Source organism: Protopterus annectens, chromosome 2.part1 (assembly GCF_019279795.1).
Source record: "Protopterus annectens isolate FY-2018-M chromosome 2.part1, PAN1.0, whole genome shotgun sequence".
NCBI classification, from domain to species: domain Eukaryota; kingdom Metazoa; phylum Chordata; order Ceratodontiformes; family Protopteridae; genus Protopterus; species Protopterus annectens.
Genome location: NC_056729.1, coordinates 1,336,721,924 through 1,336,741,275, shown reverse-complemented (window position 1 = coordinate 1,336,741,275; position 19,352 = coordinate 1,336,721,924). Strand labels below are relative to the sequence as shown.

Genomic DNA, 19,352 nt, shown 5'->3' with positions numbered 1-19,352 from the left:
ATATACTTTTTTCAATTAGTTGCACAAGGTAAAAGGACTTTCTAACAACCACATTGGAGAAGAGAAATGTTAAGAAAAGAACTTTCACACAAAAAAAAAAAACTTTAAGGAATTTGCGAACATACATTTAAAAATACCATCCCCAATCACCCTCTACTTGGTCCCCTTTAAAGCAACCAATAATATTTTATTGTCTAATAGTCTAACAAACCCATCTGCCATAATCTACTTCCTTAATTTTAAATTACTTTATTACTCTTATGCTCTACCAAATAAAACTGAAACATCCTGGAACCTGTTTGACTGCTCCAAGCTTCTCGTTGCCCATGTTGAATCTGTAGAACTGCAGTTTAGGTTCATAGGTATATATTAGGCTAACAGTCACCAAGGCCTTTATATGTCTAGCCATGCAACTCAACCCAATTGTGTTCTCAAGTACCCTGGGTGTCCACCAGGACAGGTATGTTAAATTGGAGATGGCTAAGAGCTTTGGGGGCTATGTTAAGTAATATTTTACTTAACTGTCTGTTTCTGTCCATTAGAGACATGGCGGCCAGACGAGGGGTGAATTTATGATTTCCTATCCAATGGTCATAGTTACATTTCAATAGGGTCAGGGATAAACTGCTTCACACAGATGGGGATTCTATTCCATAGCACAGTGATCCTTTGAAATACATGTCAGTCTCTCCAACATCTTCTATTTATATCACAGGCAAAGTTTAAATCCTTGGATCTAGTGTTTTTAGTGCTGTTTGTTTTGTGGATGTACAAAAGATCCATCAGGGCTGGATCTGCGGATGCCTTACATGCAAGGCAATGATCACCTCTCAGTAACCTGTAGGAGACTGAGTATAGTGATAGGACCTTAAGGTGATCTGTGCAGGACAGTGTGTTAATATCCTAGATTCTCCTGATAAGGAGCATCTGGGAGCATTCTAACTGTTGCAAGTGCCTGGTGAGCATACCTCTCAACCTCTTAGAACAAGAAATCTGGGCAAAGCCATCAATAATGGCGGCAAAGTACCAAAAATAGGGACAATTTTTAAAATTGTTTTTGCAAACTTAGAAAATTGACAGAACATTTTTTTATTAGCATGAATATTTTGATGGGTAAGAAGTCTGAAACTCAAATGTCTGCCATTTTTTTTTACTTCAGCCCTCAATGATTTGCCAGAAAACCAGTTTTATGAGAAACAGACATAACATATGAGGCAAAAATCTTGGCATTCTGTGAAAAGTTGTACATTTGAGAGGTATGCTGGTCAAGGACATGCTGAAGAGGGCATTGTTCTTAATGACAGGTCTGATAAGGGCTGACTAAAGTTGTACCATAACTTCCTTGGAACTGGCTACTATACCTTTACTTATAAGTTGGGTAACATGGAATGACTTTCTTACTATCTTGGCTAAGTGTTGGTCAAAGTGCAGATTACTGTTCATAGGTTGGTACTAGGCTATCAGCCCTAGGGCCTATACAAGCCTAGCCATAACAATTCCCTGGCTATTTCTTCCCACACTATTTACTTCCATGGACATCTGTCTAGCAGGGCGACTGACGTGATCCCCTGGAGTGAATTTCCTTTCTCTCATCCAATCGTCAAGGTTCCTTTTGAAGAGGGCCAAAGAGGCACTCTGCTTGACATGTATGGGCAATCTATTCCAGAGTCTGGGGAGTCTCTGGGTTAAGAACCTATCCCTCCAGCACGTTTTGTTTATTGTGATGACAAGGTTTAGATCCCTGGAGCGTGTGGCTCTGAGGGATTGGGATTTCTTTAAGTGTAGCATGCCCAACAGCTCTGGGTTTGACATGGCCTTGTATGTTAAGCAGAGATCGCCTCTGAGTAGACGATATGTGACAGAGTATAGCTGGAGTTTTTTAAGGTGGTCAGTGTAGGGCATCTGCTTTATGCCTGTGATTCTTTTAGTGAGGTATTTCTGCGGTTTCACATGTTCCCAGATCCCTAACTACAGGGTCAACTCTTAGGGGTGTTTTATCAATGGAGTAACTGTTTTGTGTGCACTATAATGCGCTTTTGGGCCTTAAGTATTAAACCATGGCTTTGGCATCAGTCATTTATCTGTCTTAGGCCCCCTTACAGGGTGTAAGTGTTGTGGGGGAATCTGTAATAACTACCAATTTACAGTCATCTGAGAACTTGGAGAGACAGAGGTCCCTGACATTAGTTTTGACTTCCAAAAAATATATGTGCCAAAAAGGAGCAGGTCCAGCATGGATCCCTAAGGTAATCCACAGGTGGCCAGTTTCAGAGGTGATCTCACCAGTCCTGAGGTTTTTGGGTCGTGTCTGTAAACCAGCTGACAATCCAGTGACATCTATAGGGATTTATGCCAACATTGGTTAGTTTTTTAATTATACCCGAGTGGGGAATCATATCAAACACCTTAGCCAAGTCAAGGTAGGTGATATGCACCATCTTCTCATCTATTGCCTTGTTGACCCTCTCAGTGAAGTCTACCAGGTTAAGTAGGAAAGGCCTTCCCTTGACAAAGCCAAACTGGGTTGGGTCCAGTGTCTTTAGGTTTGGCAATGTCATTGTTGATCATTCCTGTGATAATTCATTACATGGTTGTGCATATTAGACTTGTCAGACTGATTGGTCTGTAGTTTCTGGGGTCAGTTCACGGACCACGCTTGTGAAGAGGGATGGCTGGTGCAGTCCTCCATTCACTTGGTAAGTAACTTATTTTGAGTCTGTAGTTGAAAAATGCCTTAAAAGGTCATGATTTAAGCTATTTAAGAATTAACCTGCAATATAGTCGGCCCACTGAAGCAGCATTTTTGGCCGGGGTAAGAACTGCCAAGACCTGCTCCCTGCTGTTAGTCGGGGGATACACTAGAAGGCTTTTCACAGGAGGTAGCCAGGGGTGGGGGGTGTAAAGTTCCTCCCGTCAATTGTCCCCCTCAAGGAAATATCTCACAACTTATAAACCTGAACCTGGCACAGAGGAGGTTTTCTGTAATAGGGAATTAGAGCTAACAGCTTGCAAGATGCTGAAGTCTAAACAGGTGTGGAACTATAGAGTAGCAGGTAACACTGAGAGCAAAATACATGGAAGATGAATATTTCTAGTAACTCTTTATAAAGTGTGTTACTAAATAGCACATGGAATTAATTGTTTCGGCTGCATAGCAAAGACTTATATTAACAACAAGGCTCTCACCTTCTTTTGCTTTTCCTTCATCACCTTTCTGAATCAATAGAAAACGTGGGCTTTCAGGGAAAAAGGGTAAACAAATTAATTCCAAGGCTGCAGGGATACCAGTCAGTCCTAATAGCAGTGGCCAGCCTGTGAATAATAAAAATGGTTTTAGTACATCTTTAAATCAGACAGGTAAAAATCTCTATGCAAATCAAATAGTGGCGATTCATAATTTATAAAATTCTAATTTATACTGACGGAGCAGTTGTAAGAAGCAGAATGTAGATACAAGACAACATACGGCTCAGTATTGTTACCAAAACAAGTGTGCAACTACAGAGATTCCTGGACTTTTCAGTGCAAATGCCCTGGAACAATTAGAGTACCCACTAGGGGGGATAACATCTTGGATCTTATCCTTATTAATATGATGGTATCATGCACCATCCCTTGCAGATCTTGTCAATTATTACATCTAACAATAAAGCCATCTACTTTGAAATAAAACTGAAACCAGAGGTACCTTTAATAGCCAATTACGCCATGTCAGAATCAAACCCTGCACCTTGTGTTTCAAAAGTAAGCACCTTAACCATTATGCCAACCTCCCAAAAGTGATACATTGTTAAGCTTGATATCCCCACCAAATCCAGTTAACTCCACTGAATACATAGAGTTGTACACCACCACACTATTGCAACATGTTAACAGCAGCATAGATGCAGCTGTACCCTGTAGGAACAAGCAGAGGGCAAATCCCAGAAACAAACCCACATTGGAACAATAATGTCAACTAGCTTTACAATAAAAGAAAGAGAATTCTGACCAAAAGTAAGGCAGTAATTCCCAAAATCATACAGCCCTTGAAATTGAAATAAACGAACAACTCATCAGCTTGATAAAATCCACCAAAGCAAAGTCTGAGGCAGAAATAGTCACTCAAGCCAAAGACAATCACAAGGCATTTTTTAGTTAGCAATTTCAGAAGCATACTGCATCAATGTGCTGAGATGATTGTGAGTGATGTTACCTACACTGAGGCTGAAAATATAGTGAACAAATGACTGATAAATTCAGCACAAATTTTACCCCTCTTTCTCTTTCATGTATCCTACAAGATATATCTGAAAGCAACTCACCTCCAGCTATCACACAAAACTAAGTCTTAAAAGAGCAATCTGAAGCTAAAAATACTGCATTGATCGGTCTTACCAATATCTTTATATGAATCTTAAATAGCATGAGGCACTATTTAGCAACTTATAACAACACTGTTGAATCTCAGCCTCCACATAGGTTTTGTACCAAATGAATGTAGAACAGCTACATCCATTCCCCAGGATAAGGAAGGACCTTCCACAGAATCAGGAAATTACAGACTCATACATCTATCTAGCCACATATGCAAAACCATGGAAAGACTTATCATGGAACTATTTAGCAAAGACATAGGGAACCTCCAAAAACTGGATTCATCAAGGGCAAGTCATGTTTACCCAACCTGGTACTTTTTGGAAAAGGTCACCAAAGTAATGGATGGAGAAAAGACTGTACACACTGCATACCTTAACCTGGCCAAAGCTTTTGAAGCAATCACTGCCAGACATAGTTAAAAAGCAAAATAAACTTGAAATAACCTCATGCATCACCCTCTGCATTGCTAATTGGCTCACAGACAGGATGCAAGAAATCAAAACAGGGGAAGTTACCTTCACAAAGAGACCAGTCACCAGTGGTGTCTGCCGGAGGGTTCAGTGCTGGAACCTCTCTTGTCTGACATCTATTTCTCTGAAGTAAAAGTGAATACCAAAGGGCTCTGGCTGAATAAGTTTGTAGATGACTGCAAGCTGGAAGCAATCACTCAGACCCCAAATGACTTCACCATCCTGCAAGATGGATGTCCCCAATTAATAACTTGTACCAGAGTCATGAACTTAAATTAAATGCAAAAGAATGCATTATTATATCCTCAGGGAACTACCCCATTGACATTATATCCCCAAGAGATGACCCAGTTGTCCAAGATGTGAAGACTTATGTGGACAGTGACCTAACATTTGACGAATGTGTTCACTTTTGTAAGACAATCTTTTTTATTGTGCAGCTTATAAACAAAGGGATTGCATCTAGAGCTAGGGGTGTCATTGTCCCACTCTACTCTAACCTTATTAGGATAATCATTGAGTATCATGCCCCCTTTGGGCATGTATCTGTCTATACACATGCAACAACTGGAATGCCAACAGAGATCCCTTACTAAGAGGATAAAAGGCCTAAACAATATGTCCTACATGGACTGCCTCAAAGCTCTATCCCTTTAGTTGGTATCCTACAGACTGTTAAGAGATGATTTATGTCTGGCATACATGGCATCCTCCGAGCCAATACTGATGGACCTACTGCACATCAGCAAGCCAAATGGCATCAGAAATACTTAGTCCAGGGCGCTAAACATCTTCTGCAACATCAGCCATTTGGAGGGACATGTATATATCACAGAGGACATCACTGATCAGGAAAAGACTCCTCATCCATAAAAACCAAGCACATCCATGCCTGTATCCAAGTGCAACTCTGATCTGTGGATGGATAATAGAAAATTTACCCCAGAGCTGTCCCCTGTACTACTAATGGACAAAAACAGCTCCTAAATGCTTCATCCCATGCATAGGTCCCCTCACATTATCTATGGTATGATCCCAGTTATTCTCACTAGGGGTAATATATAATCATCGACCATGGGATGAGTAAAGCTAATCTAACACCAAATGGGGTATGTTAACTCAAGCACCAAAAAGGAAACTGGCTAGGCTGAAAATGGCCCACAAGGGTAGCTAGCCTAGTACTTACCTACCAACCTATGGAGGCAGGTCAACTGATTTTTATTTTTTTTAATGCATGCATGACCTTTGGGACACTTCTTCTTTTCTCAGACCAACAACTGAGCAGAAGTAATTCTTTACAGATAGTACTCAGATATTTAGTGCACACATGACAAAGCAGAGAGGTCAGAACCATCAAAGTGTACGTGGCAACCTTCAGCTTTATTTTTCATGCCCAGGTTTTGGTGGACTGCACCAGTCACTGGACAGTGAGCAGGACAGGGCCAGAAGACAAGACAGTTGGAATGATCAGAAGAAGCCTGTGGCTGGGAGCATACTGCCTTCATTACTTCATAGGTTCATAGGTTGGTACTAGGCTATCAGCCCTAGGGCTTATACAAGCCTAGCCATAACAATTCCCTGGCTATTTCTTCCCACAGTATTTACTTCCCTGGACCCCTGTCTAGCAGGGAGAGTGACATGATCCCCGGGGTGAATTTCCTATCTCCCATCCAATCATCAAGGTTCCTTTTGAATAGGGCCAAAAAGGTGCTCTGTTTGATATGTATGGGCAGTCTATTCCAGAGTCTGGGGAGTCTCTGGGTCAGGAACCTATCGCTCCAGCACGTTTTGTTCATTGTGATGACAAGGTTTAGATCCCTGGAGCATGTGTCTCTGAGGGATTGGGATTTCGTTAAGTGTAGCATGTCCAACAGCTCTGGGTTTGACATGGCCTTGTATGTTAAGCAGAAATTGCCTCAGAGCAGGCGATATGCCACAGAGTATAGCTGGAGTTTTTTTAGATGGTTAGCATAGGGCATCTGCTTTAGACCTGTGATTCATTTAGTGAGGTATTTCTGCAGCCTTTCTAACTGTTGCAGATGTGTTGAGAGCTACATACCAAATGGGGCATTGTATTCTATAAAGGGTCTAATGAGGGATGAGTACAGTGGGACAATGACCTCCTTTTTTCTGGATGAAAAGCCCATACAGGGCTTACTACAAGGCCTTCATAGCATACGTGTGTGGATTAAGTTCATAGGTTCATAGGTTCATACTAGGCTATCTGCCCAAGGGCATTTATAAGCCCAGCCAGAGTGTGTGTGGCTTTCACCACCCCTTAGGATGAGAATACTATACCCATTAGTTTGCTGTGCCTCTGTCCAGCAGTGACACAGAGATGATTCCTGGGGTAAACCTACAATCTCCCATCCACTCGTCAAGATTTCTCTTGAACAGAGTCAGTGAGGGGCTCTGCCTCACATGGACTGGAATTCTGTTCTGAGCATATCTGGGAGTCTCTGGGTGATGAATCTGTCCCTCCAGCATGTCCTATTTATATCCGTGTTGAGGTTTAAGTCTCTTGCTCTCGTGGCTCTGGTGGATTTGGATTTTTTGAGGTGGAGCATGTCCATTAATTCCGGGTTGGACATGGCCTTGTATGTCAGGCACAGATCACCTCTGAGCAGACGGTATGCGACTGAATAGAGCTGGAGTTTCTTCAGTCGGGCATCGTATGACATATGTTTGAGCCCCTTTATCCTTTTGGTGAGCAATTTTTGGAGTCTTTCCGAGTGCTTCAGCTGTCGGATAAGGTACATCTCGAATGGGGCGTTGTACTCAATCATTGGTCTGATAAGTGAAGAGTACAGGGGTACAATGACCTCTCCTGATCTGGATGTGAATCCCTTCATGATCAGGTGGGCAATGTAGAAGGTCTTCCTAACCACTTTGGCAATGTGAGTGTCAAAGAGAGGTTACTGTCAACTTGGGTCCCCAGGTCCCTGATAACTTCTTCCGTGTTTAATGGATTACCACCTATGTGGTAATTAGGGGTTACCTTGTTTTTCCCAAAGGGTATGACTATACATTTTTTGGCATTAGCTTAAGGCCATGGCTCTGGCACCAGTTATCCATTTCTATGAGACCTCTCTGGAGGATGTCTGTGTCTGATGGAGTGTCAATTATGGTGCCCAGTTTGCAGTCATCTGCAAATTTTGTCAGCCACAATCCCCCTATGTTTGCCTGCACTTCAGAAAAATAAATGCCGAACAAGAGGGGGCCCAGGACTGAGCCCTGTGGGACACCACTCATGACCAGCTTAGAGTCTGACATGGCACCAGCAACTCTAACCCTGTGTGTTCTGTCCTTGAGCCAGTTTGCAACCCATCTTGTGACATATGGGTTTACATCTAAGCTGGTGAGCTTTTCTATGATGCCTGAGTGGGGTATTGTGTTGAACGCTTTTGCTAGGTCAAGGTAGGCTGTGTGAACTGCCTTACCCTCATCAATGGCCTTAGTGACTGTTTCGAAAAAGTCGACCAAGTTCAAGAGGTAGGATCTGCCCTTGACAAAGCCAAATTGGGTAGGATCCAGTGTCTGTAGGTCCCTAATGTCTTTATTTATGAGTTCCATTATGATCCTCTCCATAGCTTTGCAGACAAGGCTCGTCAAGCTTATGGGGTGGTAATTTCCAGGGTCCGTAGAAGCACCACCTTTGTGGAGTGGGACCACAGTTGCTGTACGCCATTCTTTGGGTACGTATCCTGTAGTAAGGCTAAGATTAAACAGCAGCCTTATGTGTGGGTTTAGTTCCTCATTGAGTTTGTGTAGCACACAGCCGGGGACACCGTCCGGTCCCATTGATGCTGTGTTTTTTGCTTTAGAGAGAGCAGCTCTCACCTGGGCATCTGAGATGTTTGGGAGGCTAGACTCTGGTGGGATAGATATTTCTCCTTTTGGAGGGGAGAAATTTGCACTGAACCTGTCTGCCAGTATGTTGGCAATGTCTGTGGGTTCAGTGATTTTTTTATCATTTTGGACTAATTCTGAGCATATCTGGGAGTTTCCACCCAGGTTTCTAACATAGCTAAAGAAGGCCTTATGATTGTCTTTTGTGTCATTAGCGATTTTTCTCTCAAAGTTGGCCTTGGATGATTTTATGAGTGATCGTAGTTTTTTGCTAGTATTGATCAGAGATGCCTTTCCTTTTAGGGATTTTGCTCTGTCATGTAGTAGCTTTCTCCTCTTGTTGTAGAGTTTGTTTATGGCTGGGGTCCACCAGACAGGGCGCCTGCCTTTGGTGGAAAGGCTCTTGATCTTATTAGGGATTGCTTGATCCATACATTCCTGGAGGTGCTCGTAGAAGGCATTTGTAAGGGTTTCAGCAGCGTGGGTTGTGGTTTCCACTGGCTCGGGGGCCTTGAAGGATACCACTCCAGTCTTAAGAAGTGTGAAGTTTGCTTTTGAGAAGTTCTTCACTGTGGTCTTTTTGCTGGGGTGGGGGCGGGATGTGGATCTCCAATGAGATTAATTTATGGTCTGATCTCACCAATGAGGGATATACTTCCAGTGTGGAGCATTTTGTCCCCATGTTTGTGATGATCAGGTCTAGTATATTTTCTCCTCTTGTGGGAATGGTGACTAGTTGTTCCATAGCATTTGAGTTTATGAACTCCAGGAACCTTTGGGCTAGGGTGTTGGGGCTTGAGTAATGTTCCCAGTCTATGTTTGGGTAGTTGAAGTCACCCAATATGATGGTGTTTGGAGAGACATTCATACTCTCCAGTGTCTTCAGGAAGGCTGTGTGGGTTTCCTGAGTTTGAGAAGGTGGTCTGTAGCATGCTACAAACTGTAGGGCAGTTTTACCTATGGTTAATTGCACCTGGATGGTCTCCGATGCTTCGTGCATTGCCACTAACCTGGAGGTGTGGGTATCCTTTATGAATATGGATACTCACCCTCCTTTTGTGGTTCGGTCCGGATTTTGGGGCCGGAACGCATGATATGAGGTATAACCTGATAGTGCTGGTGTGCTCTCAGGAGCCTTGAACCAGGTTTCAGTCACAGCACAGACATTGATGTTCTCCATACTGAGGAGGGCTTGAGGGCATGCATCTTGAGGTTTAGACTTCTGGCATTGAGCAGTATTACCCTTAGTTTTCTCCATTTTTGTTTTCTAGGGCGGTAGGTTTATCATTTGAGCCTTGCCTAAAAAGGCACTATGGGGTGGCAGAGCCTTTGCCAATATCCGGAAGCCCAGGGGTGACAGGTGCAAGCCGTCCCTTGCGAAGCAGCGTGGCTTGTCAAGCATGTCATCCCAGGCAGACAGACATTGGATCCCCTTAGAATGACACCAGTAATTAAGCCAATTATTAAAGCTAATCATTTTGTCTCTGTATTGTGGCATCATTCTTGGTGAGGGTAGGATACTGCTCAGGGTCAGGGTCATACCGGCCTGGGCTACATAATCTGAGAGGTCCTCTATGTTTCTTTTCATGTAGTGCAGGGAGGTACATCTCAGGTCATTCACACCGGCATGGACAATGACTGAGTCATACTTGTACTTGCTGTGGAGTGACCTGAGTGCTTGTGTTATGTGGTGGATTCTAGCGCCTGACAGGCAGCTTACTGTGATCTTTTCCTTGTTCAGTCTGGTGAGTGGGACGTCAGTGTGTCTGACTATGGAGTCACCTATAACAAGTGTGTCTGGCATTGTGTTTGGCCTTAAGGGCTGTGACTGTTTAGCACACTGACTTTGAGAACTATGTGTTGCATGTCTTATGTCTTGAGGTGGCAGTTGCTTGGGTGTCTGCGTTGGAGGCCTCTGTAGTTTTGGTAGATTTTTGATCAGTGCCTCCAGTATGTCTTTGTGTGTTTATGTGTTTGTTTTGCAGTTGTGATAGTTCTATGTGAAACTGGGTTTGTGGTGTGCGTGGTTTCCTTCTCCTCCTGTCTGGTCTTGCCAGTCCTGAGTTGAGAGAGCTCAGCCTCCAGTTTGGCTATATAGTTGCATCTCTCACATGTATTTGTGTTTTGTGGGAAAAGGAGTGGGTTGTCTGTGTACATGAGGCAATTGTAACATTGCCTCAAGATGCCCAGATTCACCAGCTGAACAGGAGAGGACACTAGCAACTGACCCTTCGACATGCTAGAAAAAGTGAAAAAGTTTGCTGTGTAACTGAGTCAGAAGGGACCTATAGGGAAATGGGTACTCAAGGGGATTCTAGGCTAATGTAGTACTTTGTTTAGTATACAAGTACTTTACCTATATAAAAATGCTTTAGCAGCAAGTGCTGAGCTTTTGAGATAGAGAATAGACTGTTTAGATTGCAAGTAGAGAAGTTCTAAGGGAAAAATTGAAGAGCAGACTTTACGGAGCCAGAAATAGTTTAACCTTGTTTAACCGGCGCTGCCCGATGGTGCTCTATGGGCAACTCCGCGCTAAAGCGCGCTAAAGCGGGCTTTATAGCAGGGGGTTGAAAAGAGCTAGGAATTGACCCAAAATGGCCAATAGACTACAAGTTTCTGGCTGGAACCACTGCTCTAGGGACAAATAGGCTGCTCAGTGCTCCCCACTCCCCCTGGTGAACAAAGAAGCTTCCCTTTATCCAAATAAGGATATGGAATAACACAGGAACCAAGACAAAGCCCAGAGATCAGCAAACTCTGAAGACTGGACTATTCTAGTTCAGTAAGGCGGGAAAACAAGATTTTTTTTTTTTTTTTTTTGCAGAAAACAGAGGAAAAACAGACAGTAAATGCTATAAATGCTTTTAAACGGCTAGCACTTGAGTGTGTTAGCCTACAGTAAAATTAAGCAACAAATAACTTTTTAAAAGTGCAAAACAGTTAATCAACACAAAAACAGTTTAAATACAATGCAGAGCTGTATAAACAGGTGAAAATGCAGTCGCTAAGCAGTAAGTAATCAAAAGCCAGAAAAATACTTAAATCAGGAAAAAGTCACTCTTTTGCTCTCTGCTGCTTGTAGAACTCTGCAGGACACCACGAGGAGCTGTGCTGAGTTGAATACAAGCGAAAAAGCGTGCTAAAGCGGGCTTTATTACAGGGGCCTGAAAAGAGCTAGGAATTGACCCAAAATGGCCAATAGACTACAAGTTTCTGGCTGGAACCACTCCTCTAGGGACAAATAGGCCGCTCAGTGCTCCCCACTCCCACTGGTGAACAAAGATGCTTCCTTTTATCCAAATAAGGATATGGAATAGCACAGGAACCAAGACAAAGCCCAGAGATCAGCAAACTCTGAAGACTGGACTATTCTAGTTCAGTAAGGCGGGAAAACAAGATTTATTTATTTTTTTTCTTTTTTGCAGAAAACAGAGGAAAAACAGACAGTAAATTCTATAAATGCTTTTAAGCGGCTAGCACACTTGAGTGTGTTAGCCTATAGGTAAAATTAAGCAACAAATAACTTTTTAAAAGTGCAAAACAGTTACTCAACACAAAACAGTTTAAATAGAATGCAGAGCTGTATAAACAGGCTAAAATGCAGTCGCTAAGCAGTAAATAATCAAAAAGCCAGAAAAAATACTTAAATCAGTTATAGCAAATACAGTTATAACAAATGCTCTGAAATATACTGTATATTTCCAAAATGTTTGAGAAGGACGGTCAGAACACAAGAAGGTTCAGGCGAAAGAGAAAAAAAAAAGTTTTGTTTTACTTTTTGAAAGGGAAAAAGGAGGAACAGAAGGCCTTATCAAATGTTCTCTCTGTATTAAGCAGAATGAGCTAATGACACTAGACTGGGAGGTGTGTCACAGTAGGGGCGGGCAACTGCAAAGCCACCAAGTATAACAACAAGACACCAACAGGGAGGGAGGGTGAGACAAAATAGCCTACAGACAGCAAGCACTAGAGAGACTAATGAAAGTTTTTATACAGATAAGTATTTGTGAAGATACTGAATAGACAAAGTGCTTTATATATATTAAATTGTAAAAACAGTAATCTGTAAAAATAATCAAAAAAAAAAATCAAGATACTTATATTTTGTAGCTCAGTTGCGGTCAACAACTTCTCCAGTCTGCACTGTGTGCAAAGTTAGGGCTTAAAAACCAGAACAACTTCTTTTTTTTTTTTTACAAGAACACAAAAGAACCAGCCCCCACTAGCCAAGAGATAATTACACAGAGGAGATGTTTCAGTTTACACAACAGCCTACAGACAGCAAGCAGAGCACATTCAATTATGACTGTCTTAGCAGTTTTTGTACCTTGATGCACTCTGCCGAGCTGTTGGGGATAGGGCAGATGGAACCAGATGGCCCTTATCATGAATGATGTTAGCATTATAGAATAGCGAGTGGTGTTATGGTTAGGTGGACAAAGACAGTTAAGTTTAGGAGGGGTCAGCCACTTTGGAGAGGCAAGACAGTGTGATAGGGCAAATGACCTGATATTTACATTTCTTTTGGGCAAGTTCTACAGATCCCACACTTTGAGCATTTGATTAAGAGGGCATCAGATTAAATATTCATCACTTTTTCTCACTTTTTAGCAAATTCACTTAAACTGGGTCAGGCAACTGACTTGATAACATAAGAGGTAACTTATGACATCAAGAGAACCAGCAGATGGCAGTCCACAGTCTATGTGTGGTAAAAGACACAAAAATGTAGAAGAGGAGTGGAAGGAGAGAATAGGAAGTGATCATGAATTAAACAAGTAGGAGAATCTTAGAACACTGGGTTAGATGTACAGCCACTAATTATGTTTTGCTTCCTTTGCAGGCTAGAATACAGAGTGCTTGATTGGTTACTGCTTTTTTACTGCACTGAGAAGAGAGCCCATGTGAGAGCAGGTAGTGATAACTGGGGTAAACCTATGAGACATTAAGCTGCTGTATTATGCCATCATTGGTATGTGGACATTTATCACTAGCAATGTGTGGAATGGCCAGTGGATTACAGTAACATGACAGGATCCTGATATATCAAGGAGGAAATTACTTTTGATTAATAGATAAAAATGACTAAATGTCAAGAATTTTGCAATATACATTTCCTAACATCAAGACTGCTTTTCCAGCACTGTTGCTAAGTTATTTTGGATAAAGGGACAGAGGAACAAAGGCATGGAGGCATCTAGGATGTTGTATAAAAGTCACATCTGGGGTGGATTACCACACAGACACTGTAACCCCAAAGAGATGGAATCCTGTATGGTACTGATCAGTTGGGGTACAAATGACAGATATGGGGCTAGATCTCTTTTTCAAGAATATTTTTATGATGTTGCAGGATGTCATGTAAAGGTAAACAGCAGAAGGGGGTAAGGTGTCAACATCTTAAAAAAAATAAAGAGAGGTAAATTGTGACAGGACATTTGAGGTATGAAAACAGAGAAAGGGACAAGTAAGTTTAAGGGCTGGCAGGTAGGTTAAGGTTTCTGAAAGCAGGAAAGGGAACAGAAGAGGAAGAAACAGGGGACAATAGGGATATAATGGTAGATTAGTTTCTCATAGCTATGGCATAGGGAACAGGCCTTATTTTATGCTCAGTAGTGAGATACAGTCTGGTGTGCAAAAGAAGATTATGGTGTGGGGTACAAGTGTGTCCATACAGAGGACATGATGTGTCATAAAGGAGGATAATTAAAGCATGGTGGGTTTATGGGTTCTGAAGGAGGGAGTACACACCCAATGGCATTTACAGTAGGATGGTGGATGCCTTACCTGCCAAACAGTTTGAAAGATGGTAGAATACTTAAACAGGTTATATTCATATTGGCATGGCAGGTGAAGTCCTCTACTAAAGGCTGAATGGGTGTAATGCAGAAAAACACTCACGTGTTTAATTACACTAATGTGCACATTATCAGCTTTCCAAGTCTGTACCAAGTAAGTGTGGATTCCAAATTGGAAGGACAACTGATGGATAGTCATCTTCTCTATTCTTCCTAGACTGTGATGATGTGAGGTATTTCCATCTGTGCTAGGGAGAATAGGTAAGTGCATGTGGAACATATGCCAGCATAGTTAGCTGAAGTTTTGGAAATAATTTTGTGTCATTTGACTATCACACTGATTTGTATAGATGCTTGTGTTAAAAATGTATCAACAGTTTTATTATAACTGATTAAATGTATATGTTTAAACAAAGAATTCTAGAAGGAAAGAGTAAAAGTTTTTGAAACTGTTCTATAGTTTTCAGATACTTTTAGAGATCTTAGAAAAGCTCTGAGTGTGTATTGTACCAGAGTCAGGTGATCAAATGTGATGTCATTCTATAACCAGCACTGAGAAGATGGAACTCTCACAGCAGTTGGTTTTGTTTTGTTTGTTTTGTTTCCTTTGGAACCTGATATAATGTCAGTTATCATTGTCAGTTCAGTTGAGTTAGTTCAGTTTAGTTTTGAAGCTCATCACTTTGTCTTGTGGAAGTAAGCATCTCAGCATCCCATCTTGCCTTGCTATATTAAGCTATTAGCTAGGGAACAATTATTCTTTAGGCAGCCAGAAAATACAGTAAGATTATTTAAGTATTGTTTTTCTCTATAAGTGTGAATCTGTGCAACTGTGTTATTTTCATTTCTCTTGTGATTGAAACTCTGGTGTTTATTGTACTTAGATATTTAGTACTTTCATGTTTTTATTTAATTATTTAATATTAAATATTTTTATACTTTTCATTGTGGCTGGTATTTTAGAGAATACTTTTAACATATTGAGAGTACTTGTGCTTATTTTAGTGATGCAGTGGCCACTCCAAAAAGCCTTGCTGATTTGGTTACACTTTACCATTTATATTAGTATTAATTTTACTCAGTATAATTTGATACCCTTGTAAAAGCCTGAGAGTAGTTGACTTGTGGCAGTGTGGTTACCTTATGGCCTGGGCAGCATGGGTCCAGCTAGTAAATTTATACCAGGCTTTCCCAGGAATATGTGTGTGTGTGTGTGTGCGTGTGTGTGTGCGTGTGTGTGTGTGTGTGTGTGTGTGTGTGTGTGTGTGTGTGTGTGTGTGTGTGAAAAACAAATACCAAGGTGTGGGTGTGTCAACTACTTGGAACTAGGACACAGTGCTCCAAAGTGAGTCTTGTTTGGGATCTGGAGAGACAGAGTCTCCAATCCCAGGTCTGCGGTGTGTTCCCTCTGTGCTCTTTGGGGGAATTGTGCTTGATGCAGAGAGCTGCATCTGAAAATAGAGTGTAAATCCATTCCTGTTTGACTGACTGTCTCTCACCGGTGTCAGTGGTGAGGATTGAGGCTCCTTGATTACTGGTCCAAGGTAGACAGGCCATCATAGTCTCACCTGCCAAACAGTTTGAAAGCTGGTGGAATATTTCAACAGGTTCTGTTTATATTAGCATGGCAGGTGGAGTGCTCTACTAAAGGCTGAACGGGTGTAATGCAGAAAAACACTCACATGTTTAATTACACTAATGTACACATTATCAGATTTCCAAGTCTCTACCAAGTAAGCGTGGATTCCAAATTAGTAGGACAACTGATGGCTAGTCATCTTCTCTATTCTTCCTATGAGACATTAAGCTGTGGCTCCATTTGCCTGAGTTGGTTGTAGCAGGTAGATATAAAAAAATCCTCACCACTTATCAAAAAGAGCAGGGAAAGTTCTCTGGTGCTCTTTCCAAATTTCCACTAGTCAGTATGAATATCACTTTGGGTCTCCTCTGAAAAGAGGACATTGGCCTAGCGAGACTAACCCAGTCAACGAAGTGTAAATAAATAAATAAATAAATAGACCTGCAAGCTATTGAAGCCCTGTGATGTGATAGACTAGATAGGAGCCTTTAATAATGGATAGGACTCAAATGAAGAATTGGTACATATGTGTTGGCACTGAAATTGTAGTAACAGTGTGAATAAAAAATAAAGAACTAGTTCAGTGGTAACTTGTTATGAACAAACATTCATGTTGAATAGTGGGAAATTATAAAGTGCGAAATGAATCTGAATAATATTTGCAGAATAAGAAAACTGTATAACCTGCCACAAATTTGTAAATAACAGCTGGCTGTATAGTGCTTAATTAAAATCTGTGTTTTTCTCTCTAGGGGAAGGCTCAGGACAATGGTGGTCCTTTTTATAGTAAACATTGTGGTAACAACTGATGCTTGGAATTAAATGTAAACAAACATTACCAGCATGTCCCTTCCAGTACAACTAATGACAAACATAATTATGCTACAACACCATATTGTAACACCTTGTACCAGACAACATCACTGGTTTCCCATAAATGGAAACTAACTTTTTGTTGGGAGGGATTAAGGCAGCATTTCAGCAATACTATCGTTAAAAAAATAAGAACAATATTTTTTCTTTTGTGATAATCATCTATGTGATAATCATTTACAGTTTTTTTAAAGAGAGATTAAGTAGTGTGACCTCACTAGCAGAGCCTGATCATGGTCAAATGGGGCCCCAGGCAGGGTAATAGATCAGCCTCACCCCAGCAGCTTCTGCCCAGCAGCAACTCATAAGTTCTTGAAAATGTACTGAAACTCAAACTCACAATTCCTTCAGCAGTCAGGTAGTTGCTGTAGAGGATTCAGGCTCCTGTCTCCTGTAACCAAGGTACAGGGTTTAAGCCGTTCTGACTAACCTGCCCCCTCCTTTCAATAGGGCATTACACACCATACCTTTCAACCTTTTAGTAAAAGAAATCTGGCAAAGCCTAAAATAATAGGGGTACATTAACCCAAAAACGGGAACAGATTTTAAATACTGCTCTTTTTAACTTAGAAAGTTGTTAAAATAACAGGATTTGTGTTAGCATGCATTTTTCTGAGGGATAGGTCATCATTTTATGACTTTAGTCCTCAGTGATTCAGCAGAAACATACAAATTTTCAGAGAAACAGACTAAAAATATGAGGCTAAATGTGGACAATCTGGAAAAATCTGGATGGTTGAGAAGTATGTTACACACACACACACACACACACACACACACACACACACACACACACACACACACACACACACACACACACTTACTTTTTCTTTCATACAGCAACAGGCACACACACACACGCACAAACAGACACACACACACACACACACACACACACACACACACACACACACACACAAATTTTCTCTCTCATACAAACAGCTAGTCTGGCTTCCGCGCACACACACAAATTTTCTCTCTCATACAAACAGCTAGTCTGGCTTCCGCGCACACACACACACACACACACACACACACACACACACACACACACACACACACACACACACACACACACACACACACAGACACACACACTTCCACCTTCTCTCTTACATAGAAACACACACACACACACTTTCTCTCTCATACAGTAACAAACAAATGACTAGTTTAAATTGCACACACACACACACACACACACACACACACACACACACACACACACACTTACTCTCTCTCTCTCTCATACAGTAACAAATGGAATGGCTAGTTTAAATTCTGCAGACACACATACTCACGCACACAAAGACACACACACACACATATGCACGCACACACATGCACGCATGCACACACACACACACACACACACACACACACACACACACACACACACACACACACACACGCACATAGACTTACTCTCTCTCATACAGCCATCAGTGAAGCAGTTAGTTTAATTGCCACTCGTGTGGAATGTGTTTACATCCAAACTGGTGTGTGTGCATGTGATGCATGCATGGTCCTCCTTAAAGGAGAAGATGCCATGACCATGGTGTTAAAGAAGAAGTGTTTTTAATTTTTTTAATTAATTAACTAAAGAGTTCATTTGAAAACCCGCTGACCAATGCCTCCCCAGCCAGGGGGTCCTAGGAGATTGCCCAGATCACCTAGTGCTGGATTCAGCTCTGCTAACTAGTGCTCCTGGAATCTATTATGGTACTCCAAACTCAGACTTCAATTAGTTTGGAAAGATAGTGCTCCTCCCAGTGAAATACCTTCTTCATTTCCAAGAATACTTCTTATGCCAACAATCTGAGCAACAAGAATCCCAACGGTGATGAGCAGCTGAGGCATGACTCCTATTGCACCTCGTAAATTCTTAGGGGACAGTTCTCCAAGGTACATAGGCACAACATTGGAAGAGACACCTAAATGGATACAATACAGAAAATGATTAGTAAAACATGTTTAATAATTATATTACAATAACTGTAGGAGAGTATTACAAGCCTATATGCATGCAACTAGCTAGCCGGCATGGCCCTTCCTATCAGGGGCTCATCTGAGCTAAAATCAGAGACCTGCTCAAGAGAAGTTTTGACTTGTATTATTTGATAGCAGATAGGTTTAATAAGAACAAAATGTTAACAAATGCAGTTTATGTTTACATTTTATGCATCTCTTATGGTTGTAGAGGTTGTTTTGTCAACATATATTTTTAAAAGGGAGCACAATGCAATGCTGAGCAGGTTTAACTGCAAGACTTCAGATAAAACATGTTATAAAAAGCAAATAACATTTTTTCTTAATGCACTTTCATAAACATAACTGATTCAGTAGTTATCTTCCTGAAAATGTAACTTATGTGAACACAATATTAGAAGTAAAGTCTTTTTAATCATATGAAAAATTATGAAT

The 19,352-nt window shown here is 41.3% G+C and overlaps 1 protein-coding gene across 1 annotated transcript in view; it reads right to left on the bottom strand.

Moving 5' to 3' along the window:
- Nucleotides 1-18,839, bottom strand: part of SLC2A5 (solute carrier family 2 member 5) — a 208,985-nt gene extending 190,146 nt beyond the window's left edge. Inside the window, exons 1-2 of the mRNA XM_044062800.1 lie at nt 18,710-18,839; nt 3,187-3,312 (exon numbers count right to left, since the gene is read on the bottom strand). Coding sequence (XP_043918735.1) covers nt 3,187-3,312; nt 18,710-18,839 — 256 coding nt within the window. The remainder of the gene's footprint in view (nt 1-3,186; nt 3,313-18,709) is intronic.
- Between the last annotated feature and the right edge of the window lie 513 nt (nt 18,840-19,352).